The sequence below is a fragment of the Ostrinia furnacalis genome, unplaced genomic scaffold (assembly GCF_004193835.3).
Source record: "Ostrinia furnacalis isolate ACB-3 unplaced genomic scaffold, ASM419383v2 OfSCF4102, whole genome shotgun sequence".
In the NCBI taxonomy this organism is placed as follows: Eukaryota; Metazoa; Arthropoda; class Insecta; order Lepidoptera; family Crambidae; genus Ostrinia; species Ostrinia furnacalis.
Window position 1 is genome coordinate 905,691 of NW_021134341.1, and position 27,483 is coordinate 933,173.

The 27,483-nt window shown below is 37.6% G+C and overlaps 1 protein-coding gene across 1 annotated transcript; it reads left to right on the forward strand.

The window, feature by feature from the left end:
• The first annotated feature begins 321 nt into the window (after positions 1–321).
• Positions 322–26,912, forward strand: LOC114358706 (uncharacterized). The gene is made up of 6 exons (XM_028312740.1): positions 322–497; positions 1,168–1,291; positions 11,257–11,453; positions 24,822–24,932; positions 26,258–26,458; positions 26,899–26,912. Exons 1-6 carry the CDS (start codon positions 410–412, stop codon positions 26,910–26,912), a joined length of 735 nt encoding a protein of 244 aa, XP_028168541.1. The 5' UTR covers positions 322–409.
• The last annotated feature ends 571 nt before the right edge of the window (positions 26,913–27,483 follow it).

Genomic DNA, 27,483 nt, shown 5'->3' on the forward strand with positions numbered 1-27,483 from the left:
GTCACCTGTCATCCGCTTTGTAATGGAGGGAAGACGAATCTTAATTTCGAACTCCTCCTATGTTCTTCTGATTAATTTCGTTGCGGGTCCAATGACAGTTTAACTTTCCCCCGGGACAAACTTGACCTTCATTGGTTGGGTTTTTATGGCGGTCAAGCTGTAGATCCTGGCTACACAGGAGGTGCAGTGGTGGGAACGAGAGGTGGAAATAGTCTCATTCCTTCAATAATTTGTGATTTATATACCGACGAGGTCAATAAGAAAATTGATTAAACCTTTTTTGTTACAATCTTAACCAAATCCTTTTTTTTTGTTACAGATACACCCCATGTCCTTATAAGGACAACGCCACTGTAATGCTCGCGCGCCCTTGAGATATGCGCGGCGAGCGAGATGCGCGGGGGCATGGATGGGGCATAGAATGCGCGCCACTCTCGCGCAGATATGCCTGTTGCTGACCGTGATCGGCGTACACACGTTCATACCGGGCGCTGATGGTAAGTAAAGAATTCTCTAAATTTGTTTCGCGAGCCCTTTATACGCCCCGCCAACGCCCCGCCAACGCCCCGCTAACGCCCCGCAAATGCCCCGCCAATGCACCGCTTAAGCCCCGAATACGGGCCACATGCCACGTAAATACCCTAATAAGAACATCGCCACTGTAATGCTTGCGCGCCCTTGAGATATAATAATAATAATAAATCTTTGGACAATTTCACACAGCGCCAGCTAGCCCCAAAGTAAGCAACTTAATGCTTGTGTTATGGGTGCTAGCTTACCGGATATACTACTTATATACTTTTTTTTAAATACATAAATATTATACATAGTCACACCCAGACCCGTCGCAGAAATTAAAATTCATCATTACGCGTAATACGCGATATACGCGTAAATATGCCATCGTTGGAGCAGATATAAAGTCCGTATTTTCCTTCATAATAAGTACATATCGTATGCCAGCCACGGCTCAACGTATCCTACGAACAGACACTATTAGGTATACAAATCTCCGATGTCCAAATAAAACTGGAAACAATCAATCTAGCTTTGGTATTTAGATTTCGAAATCCGAAATCAACAGACGGTCACCTAAAACTCCGGATGTAGAGGTAATTAGAAATAATTTATGCACATTTTACATATTAATATGGTTGTTTTTCACAGGCCCAGTGACGAACCAGGAGGCAATAGAAGGAGGCAACGTCACTCTCTATTGCGACACCGAAACAGAATCACCCGACGAGCTTATGCTCCTAGTTTGGTATAAAAGCTACACGCCTATTTTTAGGTAAGTCTAATTTACTACATCGTTAACTCCTAATAAGCAATTTTATTACACAACAAAAGACTATCGCAATCTAGTTTCCGAGAAACGAAACTTGCGAACTGAACAAGGAGAAAATTTTACGTCACTATACTCCATTGCAACACCGAAAAAGAATCAACCGAAAAGCATGCTACTAGTTTGGCTGAAAAAGCTACACGACCATTTTTAGGTAAGTCAAAAATGTAAATAAAAATAATAACACAATCTAATTGAAGACAACGCCATCTAGTTTTCAAAAATGAAAGCTTTAAAACCTTGCGGCTGTTGTATTCTAATCAACTTATTATTATAATTTTCCCTGTTCCTACGCTGTAAACAACAAAATCCTCTGTTCACTTTTTCTTTGTCATTCCCTTAGTTTAGCTAAAAGAAAAATCTAGATAATACATTACTCAGGACAGGAGAAAAAGGGCAGTTAATTAAAGAGCGTCGGAATAAATCCTTGTTGCCTCATCTGATAGTGAGAAGCTTGATTCCTTCAATTATTCAATACAAAAGAACATTAGTGACTAGTGATTTGGCAGGATCCACAACGAAAGGTAAAGTGAGACAGGAATAAGTTATTTGATATACTCGTATGTTATTTTTATGCTATGAGAGAGTAATGTCCCTAATCATTGTAATTATTAAGATCTAAACGAGATCTTTCATCATCATCATCATTTCAGCCAGTCCTGTGGCTATAGCCAATATAACATAGTCCGCAATATTGGCTGGTTGGTAGCGGCCTGCATCCAGCGCCTTCCTACTACCTTTGTGAGGTCGTCGGTCTTTACTCATTTAGATTCTCTTGGATCTGGTGGATGCATGCCGCCACCACCCGGCCATTGTGGAAATCATTGGCCTATGTTCAGCAGTGGACGTCCTATGGCTGAAATGATCATGATGATGATGATGATCTGGTGGTGGTTTCGATTCCCAAGAACACACAAATAGAGTGATAATGGCTTTGTTGCCCAAGTTTGCAAAATTAATCATTTCGAGAGACACCAGTTCGATCCCCGTCAACTGCTAAGTATTTAAATAAGTTAAAATCTACTTTTAGTACAAGAGTGTAAGCGTGCCCATTTAACCTTATTTTATCGCGATACATTACTATTCACAGCTCTATCCTCGAACAGAAATAGAGCACATTACTTACACTTTACAATCTCGCCAAAAAGGTGTTAAATAAATAAAACAATGACCAGCAGCGATTTCCCCGCAGACTAATAGAAACCCACATGAAAGTCAAAGGGCCGCTGAAGCGGTCTTGTGCCTACTAATAAATAAAATACAGGAATGCCTACATAACCACAAATAACTGAAATTCAGTAGGTCGAATAAAACTGAATTTGGCACTTGCGCATTTATGATGATCATCATCAGTACTTACCATGAGTTTACGTGTTAGGCTTGCTTGCTAGCGAGTGCGTAAAAAAAGTTATTTCTTGAAAGTAGTCGCTAGGGGAGCTATACAATCTGTCATACATTTATTGATGTCGGCCGTTTGGTGTAGTGGTTCAGAACGGACTACTATGCCGAGAGGTCCCGGGTTCGATTCCCGGCCGGGCAGAAATTGAAATGATGAATTTTAATTTCTGTGACGGGTCTGGGTGTGACTATGTATAATATTTATGTATTTAAAAAAAAAAAGTATATAAGTAGTATATCCGTTAAGCTAGCACCCATAACACAAGCATTAAGTTGCTTACTTTGGGGCTAGCTGGCGCTGTGTGAAATTGTCCAAAGATTTATTTATTATTTATTATTTATTTATTGGATTTTTTTTAAACAGTCGATAGCGAGCAGATCTGACTTAAACTCATGGTAAGCACATAGATCATTTAGTTAGTCTCCGCTGGAGGACGATCCAGTCTAATTTACTACAGATTTGGCCTACACTCCAAACTCCTTGGTTTTTTGGCCAGACGGGTTGGGAAGGCCTGTTATTCGCATATTTCTCCCTTACTTACCACTTTCGGCATTTGTGATACATAATTAATTATGTTAATCTTCTCTTAGTTAATCCCTAAACAACAAACAGTTACTCAAACAATTACTATTTTTAGATTATTATTATTCCGTTGAAATCTGCGATAAACATACAACAATGTTTATGTTTCACTTGAAAAATTATCATAATATTTGCCGAGAAACTTCGGTTGTTTTTTAATACTTTTGGTAAGTGGGTTTACCACTTGACACCGAGGATTCTGTGTTGTAATGATGACCAGCTTCTAAATATTAACTTACTTCAGAAAAATCACCATTAGATATTATAGCGTTTATCTGAGTATGTATCTGGGGTAGTGTATTTTTAAAGCCAGACCATAGAGAAATTTCAAATGTGCAATATGTAAACCAGCCGGGCTAGGATGCGCGCCATGACAAAATCTTATCGATGATTTTAGACAACAAAAATCTTAGTCAAGCGCAGTACCGGTAGCTGGACATTTTTATGAATTCATTTACTGTTTTGAGCTACAATACATATGAGCCGATACATATCATAACCAAGTGAAACCGTAAACGCCCCACAAACGCCCCGCAAGCCCTATTTCTTTCACAATGTGCCTTAAAATAGATAGAGTGGGTCTATTGTTTATCCCATACATTATGTCAAACGCCGTTTCCTTTGTTCATTAGTCAGCCTTTGAAATGACTAGCTATTTCCGAACGTATTGGAATCGTTTGTTCGGAAAATCGTATTAATGTTGAACGTACAGTCCAGAGCAGATCAGATTATACATTTTTATTCTAAAATAGCGTCTATTACAACCACTTAGGGTGCTACAGTGCTTAGCTTCTGATGTTGTAGTCTGTACATTGAACGAGATGAAAACAAGGTACAAATCAGTCAGGGTAATAGTACTTGTGTAGTTACAAAAGCGAGAGAGAATAAAAGCTGTTTGTAACTCCTACACAAAAACTACTGAACCGATTGTGGTTATATTATACAGTAATATAGTTTATGGGTATTTCTCATCAAATTGCGAAATTTGATTCCCGAGCCATTAGTGCCGAGTCACATGCATTAAATTACATAAGTCTTTTTTTTATCTGAGTGGCTGTCTATACCACTATTGCATAAAAAGAAAACGTATTACCTCTAAAGAAAAAAAAGATATGGCTACTTTATTACCGTGAAAATCATTCCCTCACCTTGTCCCTTAGTACAAAATTATTACTAAAATGCCTATTAACTTGAAATATATCAATATTTTTAATAATAAAATTATGCAAATATGTAAGAAAGATGTTTGTTATTGTCCATAAAAGCTTTCATCTTACAACAACAAATTTATAAAAACAATGATTCGATTTTAAATGTGTCCCGCCAAATAAAATCATTCCCTCATCCTATTACGAATATTCGATTTCTGAATGTGTAAAACGATATTTAGGAACGCAACTTTAAGTTTTTAGTACCTGGATGGATACACTCTCAAATGATTCAAGATGGCAATTTCTTCTCAACAGTAGGTTAGTTCGTGTAAAAAAATAATTTGCGTAAAATTGTTAAAAGTTAAATTTATGACGATCATTACCTCACGTTACATTAATGTATTAAGCATTTTAATATTTATCATTAAAATTTGTTGGTTTTATGCGTTTTTGGGAGTAAAATACATATTAAAAATGTAACAAGCAAATTGAACTTATGTGTCGGTGTTTTTGTAGCTTAAGTTAAAATTCGTCATTCCCTCACAGTCATTCCCTCACTTCTAAGTGCAGTGAGGGAATGACGGTCGTGTGAGGGAATGATTTATCCAGTAATCTGCGGTTTTTTAGATTGTTTAGACACCGTTGATTTTTAGTCGACCGATAGTTTAGTCGGGTTGGACTCTCAGTGCTCCCACTGATTCAACTAAACAGTTGAATCGGGCGTGTTGATTTAAAATCGGGCCGATTGCTTCATTCGATAGAGAGCTGTTGAAGAGATCAGTCGCGTAGAATGTTTCCCAGAAATATGTATTATAATTTTTTCTATACCAAATTAACTCATGCCTGCGGCTTCAACTGCTCGAAATTCAGATTGTTACATAAAAGATAAAAGTTTAATAAAAATCATCTCAAATTTATACATCATGAAAAGGAAATTGACCTCCTTCTTTTCGAAATTGGACCTACCTAGCTGAATCGTTTGTCCGAGGTAGACATACTTGTCAACAATCTCAAGAATCGAGCGCAACATGGACGTTCGACATAAGCTTCGTTTTGTCCGTGTTCATCCTGTGATGACTCGGAAACGTGGCCTCTCCCTGTGGCTGAAATGATGATGATGAAAGGGAAATGATCATGAAAAAGTGAAATCGAGAGTAATAACTAGTTAAATCAATTAATTAGTAATAATAACCTTTCCCGCCAAAAACGAGGAGCAAACTGAAGCTATCGGCCGAGTTGGACGACGAAAAATCGGCCAGTCTGCGCGCGCGTAGAGGAGCGCCGTCTGATCAAGCTATCGACCGATAGTTGGACGATACTTTAGTTGGAAGGCAGTTGGGAATCGTATTCAACTATTTAGTCGGCCAAATCAAATCGGCGTAATGTGCGAACTTCCATACATGCCCATACTGATTAACTGCCCGACTAAACTATCGGCCGACGAAAAATCGATGGTCTGCGCCTAGGCTTATTTAATTCATGTAACTTGTATTTCATGGTATTTAATTTAAAAGAGGTGCATGTATGTGGAAGCAAAATAGCACAACAAAAGAAGTTGAGTGATGCAAAAAAATAAATAAAAAAGAAAGAATACGATAGAAAAAGGCGAGAAAAATGAAAAATAATACTGAATCTTTGAAAAAACTGCGGGAAAAAGAAAGATTAAAATATTTAAAGAAAAAAGCGAACGTTCAAGTAAAAACTTAGACTAGTGAATACCCGAAATACTTGTCAATGCTTAAAGCATGCCAATATGCCATTTGTACATGTTGTTTTTTACTATAATATAATAATAAATCATTCCCTCACTCCGTTAATCATTCCCTCATTTATTAATTTTTTAAAACCTCATTTTTTATAGGTAATATAAATAAATATGGAAGACCAATACCCCTGGACAGATCTCTAAAAGTAACTTTTCTGATCTCTGCAAAAAATATCTAAGTTTATGTAAAAAAAAAGAAATTTAAATAAAATCTCAAATTTCGAGATTTCATAAGAAATACCCTTATACTTCAAAGGATAGTGCTGAGGATATTTTGTTGAAATGGTGTAGTCTAATAAAATAAAAGCTTGTAATAGACTACACTGAGTAAATTTAATATTTAAAAGGTTTACCTACTTCTTATATTTGAATATTAAGTTATAATGTTATTGTTATAATATTATGTTGAAAAGTTCTCGAGTGGTGACCGCGGGCTGGAAGACGTAGCGTGGGCAGGCCTCCCACTAGGTGGACCGACGATCTGGTGAAGGCCGCTGGATGAGCCTCGATGCGGGCAGCGCAGGACCGGTGGAAATCCTTGGGGGAAGCCTTTCTCCAGCAGTGGACGTCATTTGACTGAAACGAAACGAACGAACGATCGAAGTTATACAGAATTCCAGTTACAAACTAACATTGAAATTATGTAATCTATAATCGTTTCCATTTTGAGTAACTTGATATCTAATAATGTAGAATCTATACATCTCACAGAGCAGAGATGAGATAGTCTTACAATAGCACTCTAGTAACTCCAATTACTCCTTTGTCATACTAATGCATTTCTGAGGCCTATTGGTAAAGCCTATTGTGTGGCGTTGGTTACAACTATCTATTGTCTCGAACGACGACTGTGAGACGTCTATACAATTATACATATGCTAGAAGTCACAGGATCGATCCCCGCAGACTGCAAATATTTGTGTGCATAATTAATTATATTTGAAAATTATAAATAACTTGAAGAAATTTGAAAATTTTGATAAGTTCATCCAGTGTTTGTCTAAGTAGCTCAGATGGAAGAGCAGTCGCCCGGCAAGCGAAAGGTCGTGGGTTCAATTCCCGCCTTAGGTAGTTCGATTTCTTCAAGTTATTTATAATTTTCAAATTAGTTTGAGAATCAACTCTTAACGCTAAAAATTAAATAACTATTATCATAATTTTATTATTTATTTGTATTTTGTTTTATATGGGTAAGAGGAATATTTGACGAGTCGAGTGTATCACATATCATATATCACACTGTATTTTATTTGATGTTTTTTACTGAAGTATTTTTTTTATCCGGTGACAACATTACAAACTTTTCTAAGTTTGGGACTAGGTGTTGCACTATAAAAAAAGTTCAGATATTTATTTAAAGTGGAGAGATGTCCATAAAACGTCCTTTATTTAGATAAAACTTATGCAGTTCTAAGGCAGCTTAGAAACCAGCAAATTGCCAAAGTTATGCTTGAAAACTTGCCTGATTTACATACACGGCTCATTGCCACAAGATAGACCCATAAACTGCTGATTTATCTTTACTACTTCAGCCAAAGTTTTAGCAAAACCCTTCATGTAGCTGGGGAATTTTAGCTCACTATAGCCCAGTGCTTCTCAAACTTTCATAACGGTAGATCCTTAAAAGATAAACGACGTGAGATGCTTAACACCTTAACCCGGCGTCAATGACGCTGGGTCATATTGACCCGAGGCATTTTCAAACGATCATAATTTTTTTTTGCGTCCATTTTGTGGTTCGGGCGTTCGTATAGCTGGAGTTAGAACCTCCCTAAATCCATTCCGTTAGTTAACGTATTGTGACTCCGCTAGCGTAGCGAGATACACAGGCTTCAAATTAAAACGGGTCATTATGACCCGGCGTCATCGGTGGCGCGGTGATTTTGTGACTTACTTTTATTCGCTTATTTTGTGTTTAGTACTAGCTTATGTTGTTCTTTTTTAAGTTTTAGTCAAAATGTCTTTGTTAAATGACCCAGCAAGAATGTAGCATTGCTGGAAGAGTCGGATTCCGAGATTGAAGAATTTCAGGCTGTAATAGCCAGAACTTAGAAATGGCAACGAATGTGAAAAATACGCAAATAATGGGGACTCAGTGTTCGGATAATCTTGAACTTGCATTAGTACGACGCCGGCAAGTGCGTCATGCCACATTTACATGCCCAGACCATATGATTACATACTGCACCAGTTGCAGCAGTTCCATGGCTCTGAATGATGAAGTAGAAGACTGATCTCATTGTATCTGCATATAAAAAGTTGATTTTATCTCTTTTTCACTATATAACATTGTTGATTCCCATTAATACTAGAAATCTTTACCAAAAACAAAACATGTAGACTCAAATGTGTTTCTATACATGATTTTTTCATGTTTTGTTTAAAAATTCATAAAAAAATATTTATTTCATGCATTCGTTTTATTTTTGGTTTATTAGCTCAGTAAAGAACCCTATATACATAGACAGTAATTAAAATTAAGCTTACTTGTACAATTTCCTGAAAAAATGATCGATGAAATGTGGGTCAATATGACCCGGGGTCATCGTCTTTGCAATTATTTTCACGTCATTGGCGCCGGGTTAACTTAACACAACCAAACTGTGGAATGGACTGTCATCTACGGTGTTTCCGGACGGATACGACCTGCAAGATTTTAAGAGGAGAGCGTATCTTCACCTTAAAGGCCGGCAACGCACCTGCAACGCCCCTGGGTCTGTTGTGCTGCGGGTGTCTATGGGCGACGGTAATCACTTACCATCAGGTGATCTATCTGCTCGTTTGCCTCCTGTCACATAAAAAAAAACTTATTAAAGGGAAAATAATGATGGGGAAATTTCCAGATAGTGACACGTGACAGTCGACAATGCGCTATAGCGCTAGGTCTATCTACACTTTTCTCCTTGTCCTGATGGAAACCTATAAAGATGTATAGAAATATTGATATAAGAATTTAACGAGGAACGAGAAAGTCACAGAACTAAACCCCTATCGATCTCACCTACTCCTGTCCATAACAGCTTGACGGTCAGTAAAATGAATTTATATTCGGCGGTGTGTTCGGTTCTATGCCATGGAATTCAATGAACAATAATGACCCCTATTTGGCGGGTGTAATACTTTACGTAGCTCCTACTGCAGGAGGTTTTTATGAATGAGACTCAGTCATTCAGCCCTATGCGCCATCAGGCTGATCACCACTCTATCGCTTCTTTTGAACCCTGGGGTAAAAAGGCCCCCAGAGATCACTTAACTCCAGATTGGGAACCGCTGTACAACACCAAACGTTGCAGTTCGAAACTCGGAACAGCTGCGCCTAACACTTAATAAGCTACTCAAAAAGTTTCTTCACCCCTTCGCTCTTAAGCCTCAGTAGTTCAGTACCGACCGAGCTTCACTGGAAAACGAATTTCCACAGAAATTGGAACCTACTTAGATTGATTTTTAACCTCTGTTTACCTCTAATTCGCTTCTTCTTTGAAATTGTTAAGGCCGCTTTCGAGAACGCAATTACAAATTGAACAATGAATATTGCTCGTAGGTAATTTTACTTAAAATAGTCTACCTATTTATTAGCCTGACTGATTTTAACAAGTTTGTATAGTTATAAAAGTAGGAACTGAAAAACTTTTAATTTAATCGTCTATAGTCTACACTGAAAACGAAATCTCCTTTAATTACTCCTGTTTCGGGACAAAAAAGTGTCCCGTATTCGGAATAAGCAGCGCAAGAAACTTTATCACCGTTTTATGTCTCTTTAAAAATATAGTGACACATTTTGCCTTTATATTGCGCTTCTTTAATAATACTTAATGTCTACTTCGAAGATAAAATTCGTGTAGCTTATACGAGATCGTTTTCACCTGATGAGCGCTCGTCTCCGTAAATAAGACATGGTATAAATTTAGAAAATGAAAGGCACATTATGCTTCAATATTGATAATTTTGCTACAACACGATCCTTTGTATCACAAATACTGTCAAAGAGACAAATCGTTATCAGCTTATTATAAGCATTATGTATTCTTTTAAGAAGTTATCAAATGAAAATTCTGTGTTTTTCTTTTTCATTTCAAAAGTCGTAAGAATCGTAGCCAATACTAGAACACGGTTGTTTATCATAATAATGACGTGACCATACGTCCAACCAACCAACCAACCAACTAACCAACTAAAATAATCAACTTTAGAGAACTATCTTTATTACCATAATCATCATCGGCACGATCTTCTCCTTTTACGAATGGCAAATTGAGGATTTTGCCTCTACTCTTCACGCTAGGCAGTTGTGAAGGCAAGTCTTCTCTATGATACGCTAAGGCTCTTCAGATAAGCGCGATTTAGCATAAGAGCTTACACGATATCGCAAATAAGCCGAAAGCGCGTGCACGAACCTTTCCTCGAACGCAGGCGGCTAGGGCGTGTACTAGCTTGTTAGCTTATCTAACACTCGTATGCAAATTCGGAATAATTACAAAAACAAGCTTCCATCTAGGCGCCAAAACACGCCCTTTACTTTGCAGAACGTCAACTAGAGCAGCAATATTTTCCTGTCTTATCTTTTCCTACGATCAACCAGCTGACCAGCTCATACTTTTATATCTTACTAGCGGCCGCCCGCGACTTCGTACGCGTGGATCCCGTTTTACCCCCTTAGGGGTGGAGTTTCGTAAAATCCTTTCTTAGCGGATGCTTACGTCATAACATCTACCTACAAATTTCAGCCCGATCCGTCCAGTGGTTTGGGCTGTGCGTTGATAGATCACTATGTCAGTCAGTCACCTTTGTATATAATATCGTATTAATATAATATTGTATAATATCGTAGGTTCACGGAGTGGGAGACCTTCACTGCGTCTTTCAGTTCGTGGTCGCCACTGGTTTCTACCATTCCGCTTATTGTCACTTCTGCGAAGGATTACTATCATATGGTTCTAATGATATTCTCATTTGTTTACATTATTACTTTATACCATGTTATGAATATCAGTATTTAAACGTCCCTTCTTTACAGCTACGACGCGCGCAACCAGAGCCAGTGGGCGAACCCTTCCAGTTCAGGTGGCACCAGGATCTCCGCAACCCTCGACCGGCAGCCGACTTCCATCACCATCTCAAGATTGACGGAGCTGGATCAGGCGCTGTATCACTGCAGGGTCGACTTCTTGGTCTCGCCGACCAGGAATATTGGGGTCAACTTGACTGTAATCGGTAAGTACCTACTTTACTAAACTACACTCCAGTTTACCTACTTAGAGCAAGATGCAAGGGGAATTGTAACTTTTTTTTGTAGTATTAGAAAAGAGCTTGTTCGTCCTGGAGAAAAAAGAAATTTCGTCCTAGAGAAAAAAGAAATTTCGTCCTAGAGAAAAGAGAATGTTCGTCTTAAAGAAAAGATAAAGTTCGTCTTATTGAAAAGATATATAAATATAATGTTTGTCATAGAAAAAAGAAAATGTTTGTCATAGAAAAAAAGATAATGTTCGTCCTATAGAAAAGATAATGCATAATGTTTGTCCTAGCGAAACAAGAATGTTTATCCTAGCGAAAAGAGAATGATCGTCCTAAACAAAACAAAATGTTTATCATAGAGAAAAGAGCAAAAGGACAATGACCAAAAATTTATGGAGTGTGGTCCAAATGTCCACCACTAACGAGACCTATGTAGTAAAATAGTCTACTAAAAACTGATTCATTATAACCAAACCGCAATCAAAAATAATAAAAATAAACTTTTTTAAAAACAAGCTTTTATTCTGAATTTCGAAAGTTTGTATCGCGCATGGAATTTATTCCTCTTTTTCTCTGTTTGCGCTACAAGCTTTCGAAATTCAGAATAAAAGCTTGTTTTTAAAAAAGTTTATTTTTATTATAATTTTATTTTACACTTTTTAGTTATATCTTAATCTCAGGACCCTGGACGTTATCTAACACTAAAGTGCTCGAAAAGACAAATCCAACGAACCCAAACTCGATGAGTTTCCGCCGTTTTGCTTAGGAGTTCCTATGGCCACCTCCCGACTCCATCATCAGACCAGCTCAATGGTACCATAATATTGCATTGTCATCGGACTTACACATGTATGCAAAATTTCAGCTCAATAGGAAACCGGGAAGTGGGTCAATTTTAAGTTGCAAGATTTGACGACAGACACCAGACATGTGAAAGTAATAAAAAGCTTGTAATATGTTTTTTACCTTTTCATCTGAAAAATGTTCTTGATATCATTCTATCCATCGCACATTTTTGATTAATTTATGCATGTTATGTCATGTCCCTTAGTGTGCCGTGTTAGATTCTCGCTAAAAGAAAAAAAATAAACTCAGAAGAAAGAAAACAATATTGGAATTATGGACGGGTGGTCGTTACTCCGCCCCTATTGGTTGTAGTGCGATGTTATATAACCTAAATAAAACCATCCTTAATAAATGGGCTATCCATAACAAAAATAATTTTTCAAATCGGACCAGTAGTTCCTGAGATTAGCGCGTAAACTACTAAAATTTTTCATACAGCCATAACTTTTTACTGACAGCTTATTATTTTTTTTCGTCCCATACTGAAAGTTAATCTCTATTTAATGGACTATAAGCCAATATAGGTCTCATTAGTGGTGGACATTTGGACCACTTTTGGTCATTGTCCTTTACTCGAAAATCAATAATAACCCCCGAGCTGGAAAATTTTGAAGTTGAAAACGAAAACTCACTTTCATTTTGCCAGACACGCATTACTTTGATAACTTTGCTTAGTTAATTAGCAACCATTAATTAGGCCACAGACATTGCTGAACATGAAGATCCATTGACCTCTGGGGCGACCCAAAGCAATCAGCTATCGTCTATTTCTTTCGTTCAGCCCAGTCAGCACTTTTTTGATTTACTTATTGGCTAACTTTTTTCCTGAAACAGTGGTGGCTAAGTTTATTCCGACTTTTTATGTTTGTCTGAAGGTCGTTTTTTATAAGGTCTGCAAATAAAGAGGCCTGTTTTTTGGAAAGATGCCTTAAGGGCTAGGTTTTATTATGTACCTTATCCCTCATTATTGAAGTTTTAAAATGCCCTAACATCAATCATGGTCGTCTTAAGTGTCGATTTCTACTGCCTTACGATGATTTCTAGTCTTAAATGTCGAATTTAACGACCGCTATCCAACACTTCTAATTCGAAACCTATTCGAAGTGGAGCAAAGTTCGAACAAGTCAGTGCTTCCACCGCAAGATAGGTAGATCTGTCTGAAATATAGCCTAACCTGCACCTGGGCTAAAGGGAAGCAAACCACGCAGATGCAAAGTTATGTCTAGAAATTCAGAGTCAAGTAATCCATTATAACTTAAGTCGACGAAGTAAGGTTGAAATTCGATGCTTTTTAAGTTAGCGGTTAACTATAAAGTTCCGATACGAAACTCTATCTATACTAATATTATAAAGCTGAAGAGTTTGTTTGTTTGTTTACTTGAACGCGCTAATCTCAGGAACTACCGGTCCGATTTGAAAAATTCTTTCAGTGTTAGAATAGTCCATTTATTGAGGAAGGCTATAGGCTATATACCATCACGCTACGAGTAATAGGTGCAGAGAAAAAATGAAAAATGTTGCCAAAACGGGTTTTCACGCGTACGAAGTCGTGGGCACAGCAGCTAATAACTCTATAAAACGGTTTTTATTAGAGATGAAACGGATATCCGGTAACTATCCGGTAGGCCGGATATCCGGCCTAAATTTACTATCCGGCCGGATACCGGATAGTAACTCACTATCCGGCCGGATACCGGATATTAAAAAACTACGACAATTTCCTATTAATAAAATGAAATACATTAATCTTTGAGGTAAATATCAATAAAATGGCTTATAATAATGACGGCTTTTATTTAAAGTCCAAAAAGTTACAAAAAAGCCATATTAAGGCATTTCAAAAAACTGATTTCTTTTTCTGGGCTATTCACTCTAATGACGAATACACGTACACCCACCCACACTGTTAACTATCCATTTCCGTTTTTGCTCTCGCTCTAATCAAATGGCGATTCTTTGCGATAGCACGAGATGACATGACTTTCAATGGGCAGTTAACACTGTTGGCGATAGTACATAAATTAGTAAATATCTGTTAATGTCGAACGAAATATTGCCAAATAAAAAAGGCGATCTTTTTTTCACTGATGGTCTGATGACATGATGCATGCAGTTCAGTCAGATTACGCAACAAGTAAACTAATTTAATTTTCACTATTCAATCACACACTCACGATAGCAACGGAAATCGGCCGAATTGACAACCCCCAAGACAAGTGGCAAAATCTGACATTCTATTCGGACGGATTCGATTTTCGAAAAGTGTGACTACTTGACTAGTCTAGTCTACTAATAGACCCACTGATCGCGTTCGAAGCACCTGTGCGGCGCTAAACTCGTCATGACATGCAACGAGACAATGGGCCAACTATCCGGCCGCCGGATATCCGGCTATCCGGCCTAGCAGCTGGCCGGATATCCGGTATCCGGTATCCGGCCAAACAACTATCCGTTTCATCTCTAGTTTTTATCTTTTCGAAAACCTCTTAAATGTATTGGAATCCTTTTAGCGCATTTACAAACTTTGTTGTTGTTCAAAGTTTATTATAAACGTGAGATATGGATGGATTTTAGTTACTAGCGAAATCTGAGAAGGATAGATGAGTTTACTTAAAATCAACTGGACTGATTTCCATGAAACTTTAGTTAGAACATTATAATATTACACCAACATTATTGTACTGAATTAAAATATAGTTAGTTGGGTTTTCAGAGCTAAAACATCTTTATTGGAAACAGCTTAACAGCTTTTTAACCGACTATATTATTAACTCTACTTATTAACTATTAAATTTTGTCCACGGCTTCGCCAGCGTGAAATTTAGTTTTGACACAGATCGTTATAAATGATAGACTACTAGCGACCCGCCCTGACTTCGCACGGGTGCTAAATCTATATATATGTCGGCGCGCGGGGCGCAATAAATTAAATAACTTAATGTTATAGTTCTCACAACACTTTGAATGTGTTAGCTAATTTATTGCTATGGAATTTTAAGCAACGCCAAAGCTCTTATGGTCAGAGTTAAGTGCGCGCCTGGGAACGAAGGTGACATAAATCCCCATGTTGCCTGACGTAGTTGTGGACCCGTTCAAGTGCAGTATTGATGGATTAATAGCTTTACAAAAACTTCAGGTACAGAGCCCTGGAACGTAGAGATTCTGGGACTCAGTGTTAGAGTCTTTGCACATTCGGGTTTTGGACGTGGTGGTGACTGGGCGTGGTTCACAAATTCGTCAATCGCTCCCAATTTATTAAGTCTAGGCGTCTCTAGCTTTGTTAAAGTAATTCAGTAACTTTGATCTTTCTGTTAAATTTAACTGTGGACAATATTGATTAAATTACGAACCAGTCTTTACATTCTAGTCTAGTAAAGTTAGTCATTTATAATCAGTGATTATAATTAGTGTTAGTATCCACTCGCACGTGTTCCCTATACGCCCACATAGGTAGATAGTATGAATTCAATGAGAGACCCTTCTGGTGCCGTCCGAGAGCCCGACGCTCCGACATGCGCAATAAATTAAATAACTTAATGTTATAGTTCTCACAACACTTTGAATGTGTTAGCTAATTTATTGCTATGGAATTTTAAGCAACGCCAAAGCTCTTATGGTCAGAGTTAAGTGCGCGCCTGGGAACGAAGGTGACATAAATCCCCATGTTGCCTGACGTAGTTGTGGACCCGTTCAAGTGCAGTATTGATGGATTAATAGCTTTACAAAAACTTCAGGTACAGAGCCCTGGAACGTAGAGATTCTGGGACTCAGTGTTAGAGTCTTTGCACATTCGGGTTTTGGACGTGGTGGTGACTGGGCGTGGTTCACAAATTCGTCAATCGCTCCCAATTTATTAAGTCTAGGCGTCTCTAGCTTTGTTAAAGTAATTCAGTAACTTTGATCTTTCTGTTAAATTTAACTGTGGACAATATTGATTAAATTACGAACCAGTCTTTACATTCTAGTCTAGTAAAGTTAGTCATTTATAATCAGTGATTATAATTAGTGTTAGTATCCACTCGCACGTGTTCCCTATACGCCCACATAGGTAGATAGTATGAATTCAATGAGAGACCCTTCTGGTGCCGTCCGAGAGCCCGACGCTCCGACATATATAAAATAAAGTCGTGTTAGTTACTTCGCTTATAACTCAAGAACGGCTGAACCGATTTAGCTGAAAATTGTCAGGGAGGTAGTTTAGAGCCAGGAGAAGGACATAGAATACTTTTTATCCCGTTATTTATTGCCATTAAGGCGGAAGTTCGCCGGGTCAGCTAGTATACATATAAACCTTCCTCATGAATCATTCTATCTATTTAAAAAAGAGGCTTCCGGCGACTGGGACCGCGGTCCCAGTTAATTGCGGTCCCAGTTGACGGAATCCTCTTAAAAAAAACCGCACTAAAATCCGTTGCGTAGTTTTGAAGATATTAGCATACATAGGGACAGACAGACAGGAAAGCTACTTTGTTTTATAATATTTTATTTAATATTGCAAACGGTGCTGCTCGCCAGTACTGTTACTTGAACTTGGCTGGACACACTACCGCGTGTCTAGATTAGTAGGATAATGATGACCGGTCTTTTATATTCTTTTCATGGTAACAAACAGACAGATTTTTTATATAGCTGGCAGGATATAAACGTATTTCGCAATACTCATTGAAATATCAAAGGGCGGACTCATTGTTATAATAAAAAGAAAGGCAAAAGATTTTCGGGAACCAAGTTGTTCATTTCCTGTTTATTTTGTAAACCCCACGGAATTCTGTCTCACTCCATGAATATTTATTCAGCTCTGAATATAATACCAGAGATCGTGTCTGCTATGTTTTTTGAAATTAAATGTAATAATGTGGGTCTTTATTGGTATATAAATTATAATATGTGTGTCTGCTTATAAAGAAAATAAAGTATATCCTTGGATATTATTACACTGCGCCATCTTGTCCCAAACTAAGCAAAGCATGTTCTATGGGTACCAGACAACGGTTATTATTATAAATAGAAAACAACAACAAAATGTACTATGAAAGATGTAGGATAAGGATAGGTAACATCAGCTTTGGGAAAGTTTTACGTTTTTTACCTCGCCCTTGGTATAATTTCCACTTAGATCTTAAAATTATAAATAGTCGTGTATAGTTTTATTGACCATAGTGCCCTGAGCACGAATGAATCTTGTAGTTATCAGGTATTGAGGGTATACCTGACACCTCCTACAACGGTAGCAGCGTTGTTTTAGTAAAGAGAATGATATTGTTTGTGTTCAGGGCACAATATCACCTTGTTTTTACTTTCCGGCTTTAAAAACCCAATACTGTGTTATATCTATGTATAGTTTAGTATGTATTATACCTGCTTCAAGTTTTGGGTAGTGCCCGCCAAATGTAAAAAAAGAACGTTCATTCAAGAGTATTGACACCGAAATTCCATTCAGTTGTTTGTTATAGCGTTTTACAGCAATGATAAAATATCATCTAGCATTTTATTTTCAACCTTACTGCCTTGGGTTAAGAACTATCTGAGTAAAAGTTGAGGTACACCTGTGGATCGTCGGCAATACTGACAGTTGTTTACAGAACGCTCGTCGCGTGATGTACTGTCAAAAGCACATTATACTTTAATTTTTTGTTGAAAAATAGCACCTTAATACAACTGCTTAAGGAACTAGTATTTAGCTTGATGAGCTTTCTTCGTACATTCAGATACATATGACGAAGAGCGAGTAACGCTCAATTAATTTTGAGGGCCCCGTAAACGCGAATTACTAGGGAGTTGAATATAAATTCTGATGCTGTACCTGGGTGTAACGATTTTCATTTGCCCTGTGGGAAAATACACCCTACTTTAATTTTGTATATTTCCCAGCATCTGAGTAAATTGCTGATAAATAAGTAGGTAACTAGTAAAAAGTCAAATAGAAATTACCTTTGCTCTTTATGCCGACAAATGCCTATACGATAATTACATACTTACATAGGTGATCTACGATGCTTTTTTCTTATTTATAGAAAAAAAATATCCCAGATGTTTTTGTGCCTGACTGCACCCGTTGAATATTTTGAAAGACGAACGCGTTTCAACGAGTCACATTAGCGGAAAATGTATTTGTTCTTTGTAATGCACTGCCAAAGAAGTATCCAGAGATAGTTTACATTTCGGGGCAATGTGGCGGTTATATTTGGGAGCATTAACTTTCTTATGAATGAAATACACCACCTTGCCACATGTATACCTATGTAACCTATGGGTATAGTCGTATATTCGATGGTACAAAAGACTCTACATTTTTCTTGCAAAAATCATAATCTACTATTGTTGTTGGAGAGGGCTATGCTCGGTGTTTCTGCACGAGATCGAATCAGAAATGAGGAGATCCGTAAACAAACTAAAGTCGCTGACATAGCCCGACGGATTAGCAAGCTGAAGTGGCAATGGGCAGGGCACATAGTACGAACTAACGGCCGATGGGGCAGCAAGGTTCTGGAGTGGAGGCCACGTACCGGAAAACGCAGCGTGAGACGTCCACCCACAAGGTGGACCGACGACATCATAAGGGTAGCAGGAAGGCGCTGAACGCAGGCCGCTACCAACCGGGCAACATGGAAAGCCTATGTTCAGCAGTAAACGTCCTGTGGCTGCGATGATGATGATTATAATTACTATTGTTGTAATGTAGCTATAATTTATGTTTAAGTTCTGTATAAACTAGAAGTGAATTGAAAAAAATCCATGATTATTGACTATAATGGAAGTAGAAGGCTTTGGTCCTGATAGATAGATATTCCTTATTGAACTTTTGTGTTAAGTTTTGTGTGGTTCCTATTTTGAATGTATAATATCTCCCACTAAACCCATTTAGATAAGATCTGAGTATGTTTACTTAGTGAGTACGCATGCTGCTATTTTTCGTGGAAAATCTTTTTTTATCCTTATTGACAAGTACGAGTAAAGAGGATACCAAACCAGTGTCCCGGATGGGTCCAAATTGATAACTTATTGAATGAAGTCTTCTGAGAACCATTCGATTTATACTTTTCACATTGAATTTTGTTTGAATACCCTCGTTGGAACTTCAAAGCCTTACAATAGTGTTGCATTGTGTAGAAGCAGAACAATATTTGCTTCTGCGCCATTGTTAAGTTAGCAGGACTTCAGTGCTTTTGTATTTATTTGAGTAGCTATCGATAAAAATAATATTGAATTTACCGTATACTACCAGAAAAATATATAGGTACTCAATCACTACATATTATAAAACAAAGTCGCTTCGCTGTCTGTCTGTACGCAACGAATTTTGATGCGTTTTTTTTTTAATAGATAGAGTGATTCAAGAGGAACTAGTTTATATGGCTTTCTATTCTAGACAACCTTTGGGCCAATAATTTCTATACGAAACAATTTTATTATCAAGCAAAATATCTTAAATTAAGTGATCTTTTGCAATAAAAGTACATAATCTTGTATTATTTTCGTATAATGTCACTGCAAAAAAACATACGTTATAACGTATAATTTATCACATAACGCATGTTTTCTGACATAAGATAACTACATAGTTACCTGGTAATCATTATCATAACTACAACATGTTATCATGTATAATGAATATTCATGAAGTACCTAACTTAAAACTATTAACTTCACATAAATAATAACCTCCTCCTTTTTTGAAGTCGGTTAAAAATAAAAACCAGTCGCATCAACCACGTTGGCTCGCACGTAGCTGTGTGAGAATACCTTTACAATAAAGATCTTCGTGTTTTGCCTTTAAATAAAGCAAACTTTTTTGACTTTTGAAAATTACTTTTCCAAAAGGCGGTGTGAAATATCCTGGAGCATAATACAATTTTCATCTTCAGTTTACAGTGAGGGAGCTCTGCAAAATTGCATTAATTCTCCCCCTTTCCACAAGAAAGGGGAGTCAGTAGAGTCATTTAAAGTCCGGCTACGGCCAACCAGCAGCGATACAAAAGGTCGATACGACTGTTGAGTTGACAATATATTCTGTCTCTTCCCATCTTGTGTATTTGCCGTAATGTCGCTTTCTCCCGCCAAAATATGTCAAAGTCAGACGGGTTCACCCATGACATTGGGATTGTTTACATTTGGTATCGCTTCTCGTTGGCCGTAGCTTATGTTATAGTTCTTGCAACTCACAAAGGCGAGTGAGCTTTACTTGTGAGTGTACGTTTACATGCACATAACTGTAGTGTAATGTATATCAAAACTTTTGAATAACGGACAATAGCGAGCCACCACACATGTAAAGCTCACTCGCTTTCGTGAATTGCAACAACTGTTACTTTCTCTTTTTAAACATTAGTGGAAATCAAGTCTAACTCAAGTTTTAAGATAGATTATTTGTTATTTGCAGAGAAAAAAGTAGGTTTGTGCATTGAATGCCCTACAATACAATCGCCTACCTAATATAGCTGCTGCTCTCGGATTTTTTTATTCTACTAATATTATATGTATGTGAAAGTTTGTGAGAATGTTTGTTCTCTTACGCAAAAACTGCTGAACGGATTTTGATGAAACTTTACATAGTAGGCTATAATTTCATATACATATAAATAACATCCACTAAATTTACTTGTTGTTGCAATCACGAAGGCTCGCTACTGTTCGTTTTTCATGATAGACATTACACTACCGTTATGTGCATGTACAGGTACACACACAAGTAATTAAAGCTCATTCGCCTTCGTGAGTTGCAATGCAAAAACTATATCAGAGGTGGAATTGTGTAAAGCAATCGTAATCAATTGACAGTTCATAACGTACGATAAAGTCAGATATACAAAGCGTTTGACAGAATAATCATACGTTATGAACTGTCAAATGATTACGATTGCTTTACACAATTATTCCACCACAGAAGTGAACCCTCTACAACTGAGCCCACTGTATGACTCTGTGTTATGTTGCCGAGGGGTCCCGAGTTCGATCCCGGTATGTTTATTGTGGAAACAGAGCCGACCTTGTTCCAGCTTTCGCTTAAGGTGCCCTACGCAAGGTCTCGCTTAATTGTGAATACAATGTAGTCAACTTGTCAAATTTCGGTAACGTTGTATTACATACTGAGTTATACCACAGAATAATAATAAGTACTACGTACAGAAGTTTTACTTCGCAAAGGTATTTAAAAAAATGTATGCTCAATGTCATTAACAATATGGTGTAATTTAGCCTGTCTCAAGAGTCAAGCACCATTTTGTTGACAAACGTCAGTGATCGGCACTGCGCCGAAGCTATAGGGCTGACTTCGGTAAAATGATGTGACGTGAGGTGCCAAACTGCGGAAAATGGCGGAGGAAATACATGATTTAGCATGAATTATCATGAATAATATTAACTACTTATTTATCTCTCAGTGTCTTGAGGCAACTTAAAAAAGTACATTCTGTGTTTTTATTATTATTTAGGCAGTTAAATACTGCACAGTATTTAGTACACCATTTTCTTTATTTTCTTCCATCATACACAAGAATACGCGTGCGTGAGTCAATGTTCGCTCGTATGTGAGGCCTTGTCGAATAGTATCCTGTAGGTGGGCCATCGTGCGTGTTTTGTTTTCGATGTAAGCTCGCGGAGATGAACAGGCCTGGTTATACCAACAAGTTTTGTTCGACATAAACAGGGTATAAAGTTCTGTAGGAGTCAACCGGAAGACTCTTGGCCGGATTGTTCTGTGTATATTTGAATTACACTCGAAAACCTTATAGAGTAAGAGCTAGTGAACGCCAGACCTACGTCATTTTATAAAAGCTGAAAGTTTGTCAGCGTATGCTCCCAATATAGGATATAATGTTGGTGAATTATGAAGTTTGGGTCATCGTGGCTTTGTGAGCTACCCTAAAAAACTGTCTGGCAAGGAGTTGGAACTGTCAAAACTGTCTGGCTGCTGGGGAAAATACTTCTAATTATTGTCCAAATATTATACACAAAAATCAGATTTAATGGTATAACGTTAGTAGAATTACTGTCTATTGAATATAAAGAAAAAGCCACCGTAAAAGTTAGACTTTTTTAGTTAGTTTTTATTCTTAGGTTTATAGAATTCCCGACAATATTATAATGATTTATGGTGTAGTGGTTATAGTTTAACTAGACTTTATTGAGATGAAACATATAGTCACTATTCTAGGTATGAAACTTAAGATCAGTTTATAAATCCCTTAAAAAAGTATGATTTTATACGCTCTACAATACCAAAGTAATCCCAGAACTAAATACTTAGGTCTATTTATATTATTTATAAAAAGAAAAAAGCCTTTTATTCACACAATGGACTAAAAAAGCCATAAATCATGAAATCATCAATCACAATAATAACAGAAAGATACCGAATTAACTTCTTACTCTACCTTTAAAGGGCAATTTGTAGACCATTTATGTTATCTAAGGGCTTTTAGGGCCAAATCAAACGTGTACATCCATTTTTCTCAACTCTCAACTCGATAATAGTATCGATATGGCTCCAATGTGTCGATAGAGACATTGAATCGATAAATGTATTAAAACACTTGCATCGAGTGTGGTTTTAAACCAGGGTTCGAAATTATCAAGATAATTACGCTTCGTGATAATTATCGGATAATTATCAACAGTATAAGATACATTTTGTCAAATTGTTTTAAAAGAAATATTACTTTATGTTTTTAGTTGCTGATTATTGTTAAGTTATCCATCGCTAGTCGCATAATGCTTGGAAAATAGATAAATATTTTGACGCTAGATAAGTAGTGATAATTTTGGAGCTAAAAAGATAGGTTTTTTGATTAACGCCGACCACTAGACGTACTCGTAAGTGCTGAAATACACGTTCGATAACTTCGAATACAGTTCATTTTCACGAGCGCATTTTTTTTGTTTTTATCATGATAATTATCTTGATAATTATCATTGATAATTATCATTTCGAACCCTGTTTTAAACTAAAGTAAATCGCTAATCGGGAATGCCAAAAGCAGCATTTATAACTAGTCAAAGTTTGCTATTTGTTTGTCTAAAGTATGGCCTGTTTCACTACTTACTGATAAAGTCCCTGATAACTTATCAGGAACTGGAAATCTGTCAGATATAACATACATTTTTGTTTTACGGGTATTGGATACAGTCATCTGGCAAATACAGTCACAAGTAAACAGCAACCTGATTTTATGTGTCAGATAAATTATCTGACACTTTATCAGGAACCGGTAAAAGTAGCCCTTATGCAACTATCTCGCCAATAATAGATAAACCCAGAGCCCTTCAGGGCCCTCTAATGGATAAGGATTGTGTTTATTGTAACTTTTCGTTTAACCTTTATGTAACCTTTTAGGAAATGCTTGCTACTCACATATTTATGATAATAGATTACACGTTGTGAGTGACGTATTTCCATATAAAATGTATGAAAACAATCACATGTAATTACCTAACCCCAAACGTGTTATTTATTATTCGGTGTCTAAACTTAGAAAAGCTTTTAAGGCTCTATATCTAGACACGCGTGTTGTCGCCAAGTTCAAGTATAACATTCTTAAATAACACGACGCTTGCTTACACCATAAAATCCCCTTGAACATATCTACTTCACCATTATCTCTGCAGCTCACTGGTCACAGCAGTCACCGTTCATGGTGTTGCTGGCAGTTTGGCCAGCAATCCTTTTTTGATGTTATTTATGTTTTTTTTACTATTTTTAATATTGTTTTTGGTTTTGAAGTGGCTTTTTTACTGTCTCTTGGGCGGTCTAGTTTTATGTCCTGATCAATATACTGTTTTGGCCCTTTTTGGAGTGTTTCCTTCTTTGCTTCTTGCATATTAATCACCACCAGCAGGCCTATCTCTCAGAAATATACAGTCCACTCCATCGCCCATTAAGACATGGGTTCAAGTCCCAACAGAGGCAGTCAAATAAAAAATATAATACAGGAAGATTTTGCAAACAGACAAAAGTCTGCAAACAGAAAATTTAGGTAGCATTTAACCCTTGCACAAGTGTGTGGTCCTATGAATCTAGATATCCCTTTATTTGTCTGACCCTTCGGCCTGTATTTGTGTATCTTGTTGGTTGTCCTAAATAAAGAAATAAAATAGGCCATTTTCACATGTGTTGGTGTGCGTGTGTTTGACAAGCCCATTCAAGTAATCGTTAACTCAATGGTATAGCAAACAGCGATAGGTTTTTGTTGCAAAATATCACGTATTACAACTTAATACGATGTATTTTAAAATGTACTGGTTGGTCTACCTACGAATGCCAAAGTTTAGCCAGAAAGTAGATAGTAACAGTAGAAAATCAACTGTATGTACTTAATTTTGCATACGCACACCGACGCATCTCAAGTGGGTGACATTCGCGCTCACACTGGTTTAGACTGGTTTGCTATTATTTCGATGCGATATCGTGTCTGTGAGCGTGGTCTATGTATGCTTTGCCCGAGCGTAGATTGTCTTCTGCTCCTATCTATTTTCTAATTTAGCAGTGGTTTTTGTTTGTTTCAGTCCTTCCAAGTCAACCATTCTTCTTGGACGAAGTCGGAAACAAGGTGCAGGACAGAATCGGGCCTTACCACGAAGGAGATACCTTGGTGCTCAGCTGTCTGGTCATAGGAGGTGAGCATACGTCTCATTGTTATATTCGTTCGTTTCAGCCAAATGACGTCCACTGCTGGACAAAGGCCTCCCCCAAGGATTTCGACATCGACCGGTCCTGCGCCGCCCGCATCCAGGCATCAGGTGAGGGTCGCGGGAGGTGCCTGGATTCTTATATTAATTAGATATATTCAAAATCTTATCCGAAAAGCTGAAGTGGCAATGGGCAGGGCACATAGTACGCAGAACTGACGTCCGATAGGGCAGCAAGGTTCTGGAGTGGAGGCCAAGTACCGGAAAACGCAGCGTGAGACGTCCACCTACAAGGTGGACCGCGACCTGATAAAGGTAGCAGGAAGGCGCTGGATGCAGGCCGCTACCAACCGTGCGATGTGGAAGTCATTGGGGGAGGCCTATGTTCAGCAGTGGACGTCCTATGGCTGAAATGATGATGATGATGATGATTCAAAATCTTACTCAATATGTTTATTGCTTCCTTAATAGTACTTAAGTCACTTCCGTGATTCGGTAATATGTATTTTTATATTTAGTTTTCAATACATTTATGTTTAAATCTTACCCCGCAGAAAGTTTGGAGCATCACAATTTGAATTATTACTCAGTGTTAGATTCCAACTAAATAATTTGTTATTTTGGATTAAAATATCTCTAAATTAATCCCCTCAAAGTTCTTACTTCAATGTTAATCCTAAAATAGGATACAAAAAATAGGTTTAGTATTTTAGTCCATTACTACGTTTGTATTTTGTTAAGATCTGTCTAAATATAAACTTTAGCTTTTAAGCCCATTCTATTAATGGACTAAAAGTCTAGTCACCTTTTTGTTAAGAAAAAAGATCTCAGAGCTGAAAAGCTGAATACAAAATCACAAAAGTAATAAGCATTAAAGTATTAAAGATTAAAATATTGAAATATGAGAACATAATGCTACACGAGTTACAATATTATTAATGTGCGATTCTCTGTGACATAAAGTTGATTAATTAAAGTAACAAAAAGTAATTAAATAATTACTTACCTGGCATAACAATTAATATGACTTTTCTTCTTCTATAAATTGTCTACATTAACTTTGAACGGTCGTCTGGTAAGATGATCATACTTATGAAGACACTCCTACAACTTTTTAAATCAATTCCTAAAAAAAAATTCCGCGATACTTGGCGATCTTGTAGCCTTAAAACTAGAACTACTAATAAAGAAAGAATTGAGTAAAGCAAATGACAGAACAAAAAATGGCGGTATTTATTCTTATTTCGATTAAATTAATGCCTAATTGACAGTGACTGGTTAAACCTTCGTTAACCTAGTAAAAAATCCCCCAGGTCGACCGCCGCCCCGGATCAGCTGGTACTCTGGGAAGACCCTGGTAGACGCATCTGACGGCGCCAGCGACATCCCAACAGTGAGGGAGAACGAGCTATACCTCCCTCTCACTCGGGACAACGCAGCTGAGCTGACCTGCCGAGCTTCGAACACGCACCTCCGCCCACCCATCGAAGCCAGTTTGGACATTGAGCTTTATCGTAAGTTTTTATTTTTTTTTAACAACTAGCGGCCGCCCGCGACTTCGTACCCGTGGACCCCGTTTTACCCCTTAGGGGTGGAGTTTTGTAAAATCCGTTCTTAGTGAGCATCTAAGTTCTAAAAGAAACCCCCATGCAAAATTTGAGACTCCTAGCACTTGTAGTTTCTGAGATTTCGTGATGAGTGAGTAAGTCAGTCAGTTAGTTAGTCAGTGACCTTCCGCTTTTATAATAATTAGATAGATTGACAGCACATAAGATTTCACATGTTCATGGCAAAATAAGACCTTATCACAAGTAAATAAAATGCCACAGTGTTAAGCTTGGTGTGCCGTTGTCGTACATTCCTCTGCAATACCTTCACTCGATAGTGAAGTAAAGCGATCTTTAAAGATGGCATATCATTGTTTTTCTAAATAACTATTTAGTGTCTCCAGCAGATCAACCTACCTGAAGGTGCAGGCTTCTGACATGACATTTATATGAATGTAATAAGCTTGAAGAATTTAAGGATTAGAAATAGCAGAGTTGCGATTAATCTCGATGCTGCCAAAAACTTTTCATTTAATCTCGAAAACTAACTACTACCTACAAGTGGCTTGCAATACTGTTATTTCCAGATAGGCAATATGTTTACTTGCTAATGAAACAACCAATTTTCATCAATTAAACTCCATTTGCAAGCACGACCTAAGACCGATGTCCTGAAGTGCCGAATTTCGAACTCCATTTGCAAGTAGGGTTGCCAGGTGTCCGGCTGTAGCCGGACATGTTTGGTTTTTTACGGTCTTGTCCGGCCAAATATTGTCTAGTTCGGCCTGTCCGGCTTTTTTAAGGCTTTTCATGTGGCTGCCGCGCCAGGCGAAAGTCGAGCTACAGATTAATATATCAAGCGCACGCGTCAGGATGTTGAGCAACCGATGATCATAGTACTCAATTGTGAGCTGAGCTATGACGCTAATTGTACCCCCCCCCCCCTGACATGTCCGGCTTTAGGGTAAAATGTCCGGCCAAATGAAGCACAG

Coding starts and splice junctions, on each gene's coding strand:
- LOC114358706 (XM_028312740.1), top strand. CDS start 410: ATGGGGCATAGAATGCGCGCCACTCTCGCGCAGATATGCCTGTTGCTG. Junction 498..1,167: donor GTTCATACCGGGCGCTGATG/GTAAGTAAAGAA, acceptor TGTTTTTCACAG/GCCCAGTGACGAACCAGGAG. Junction 1,292..11,256: donor AGCTACACGCCTATTTTTAG/GTAAGTCTAATT, acceptor CCTTCTTTACAG/CTACGACGCGCGCAACCAGA.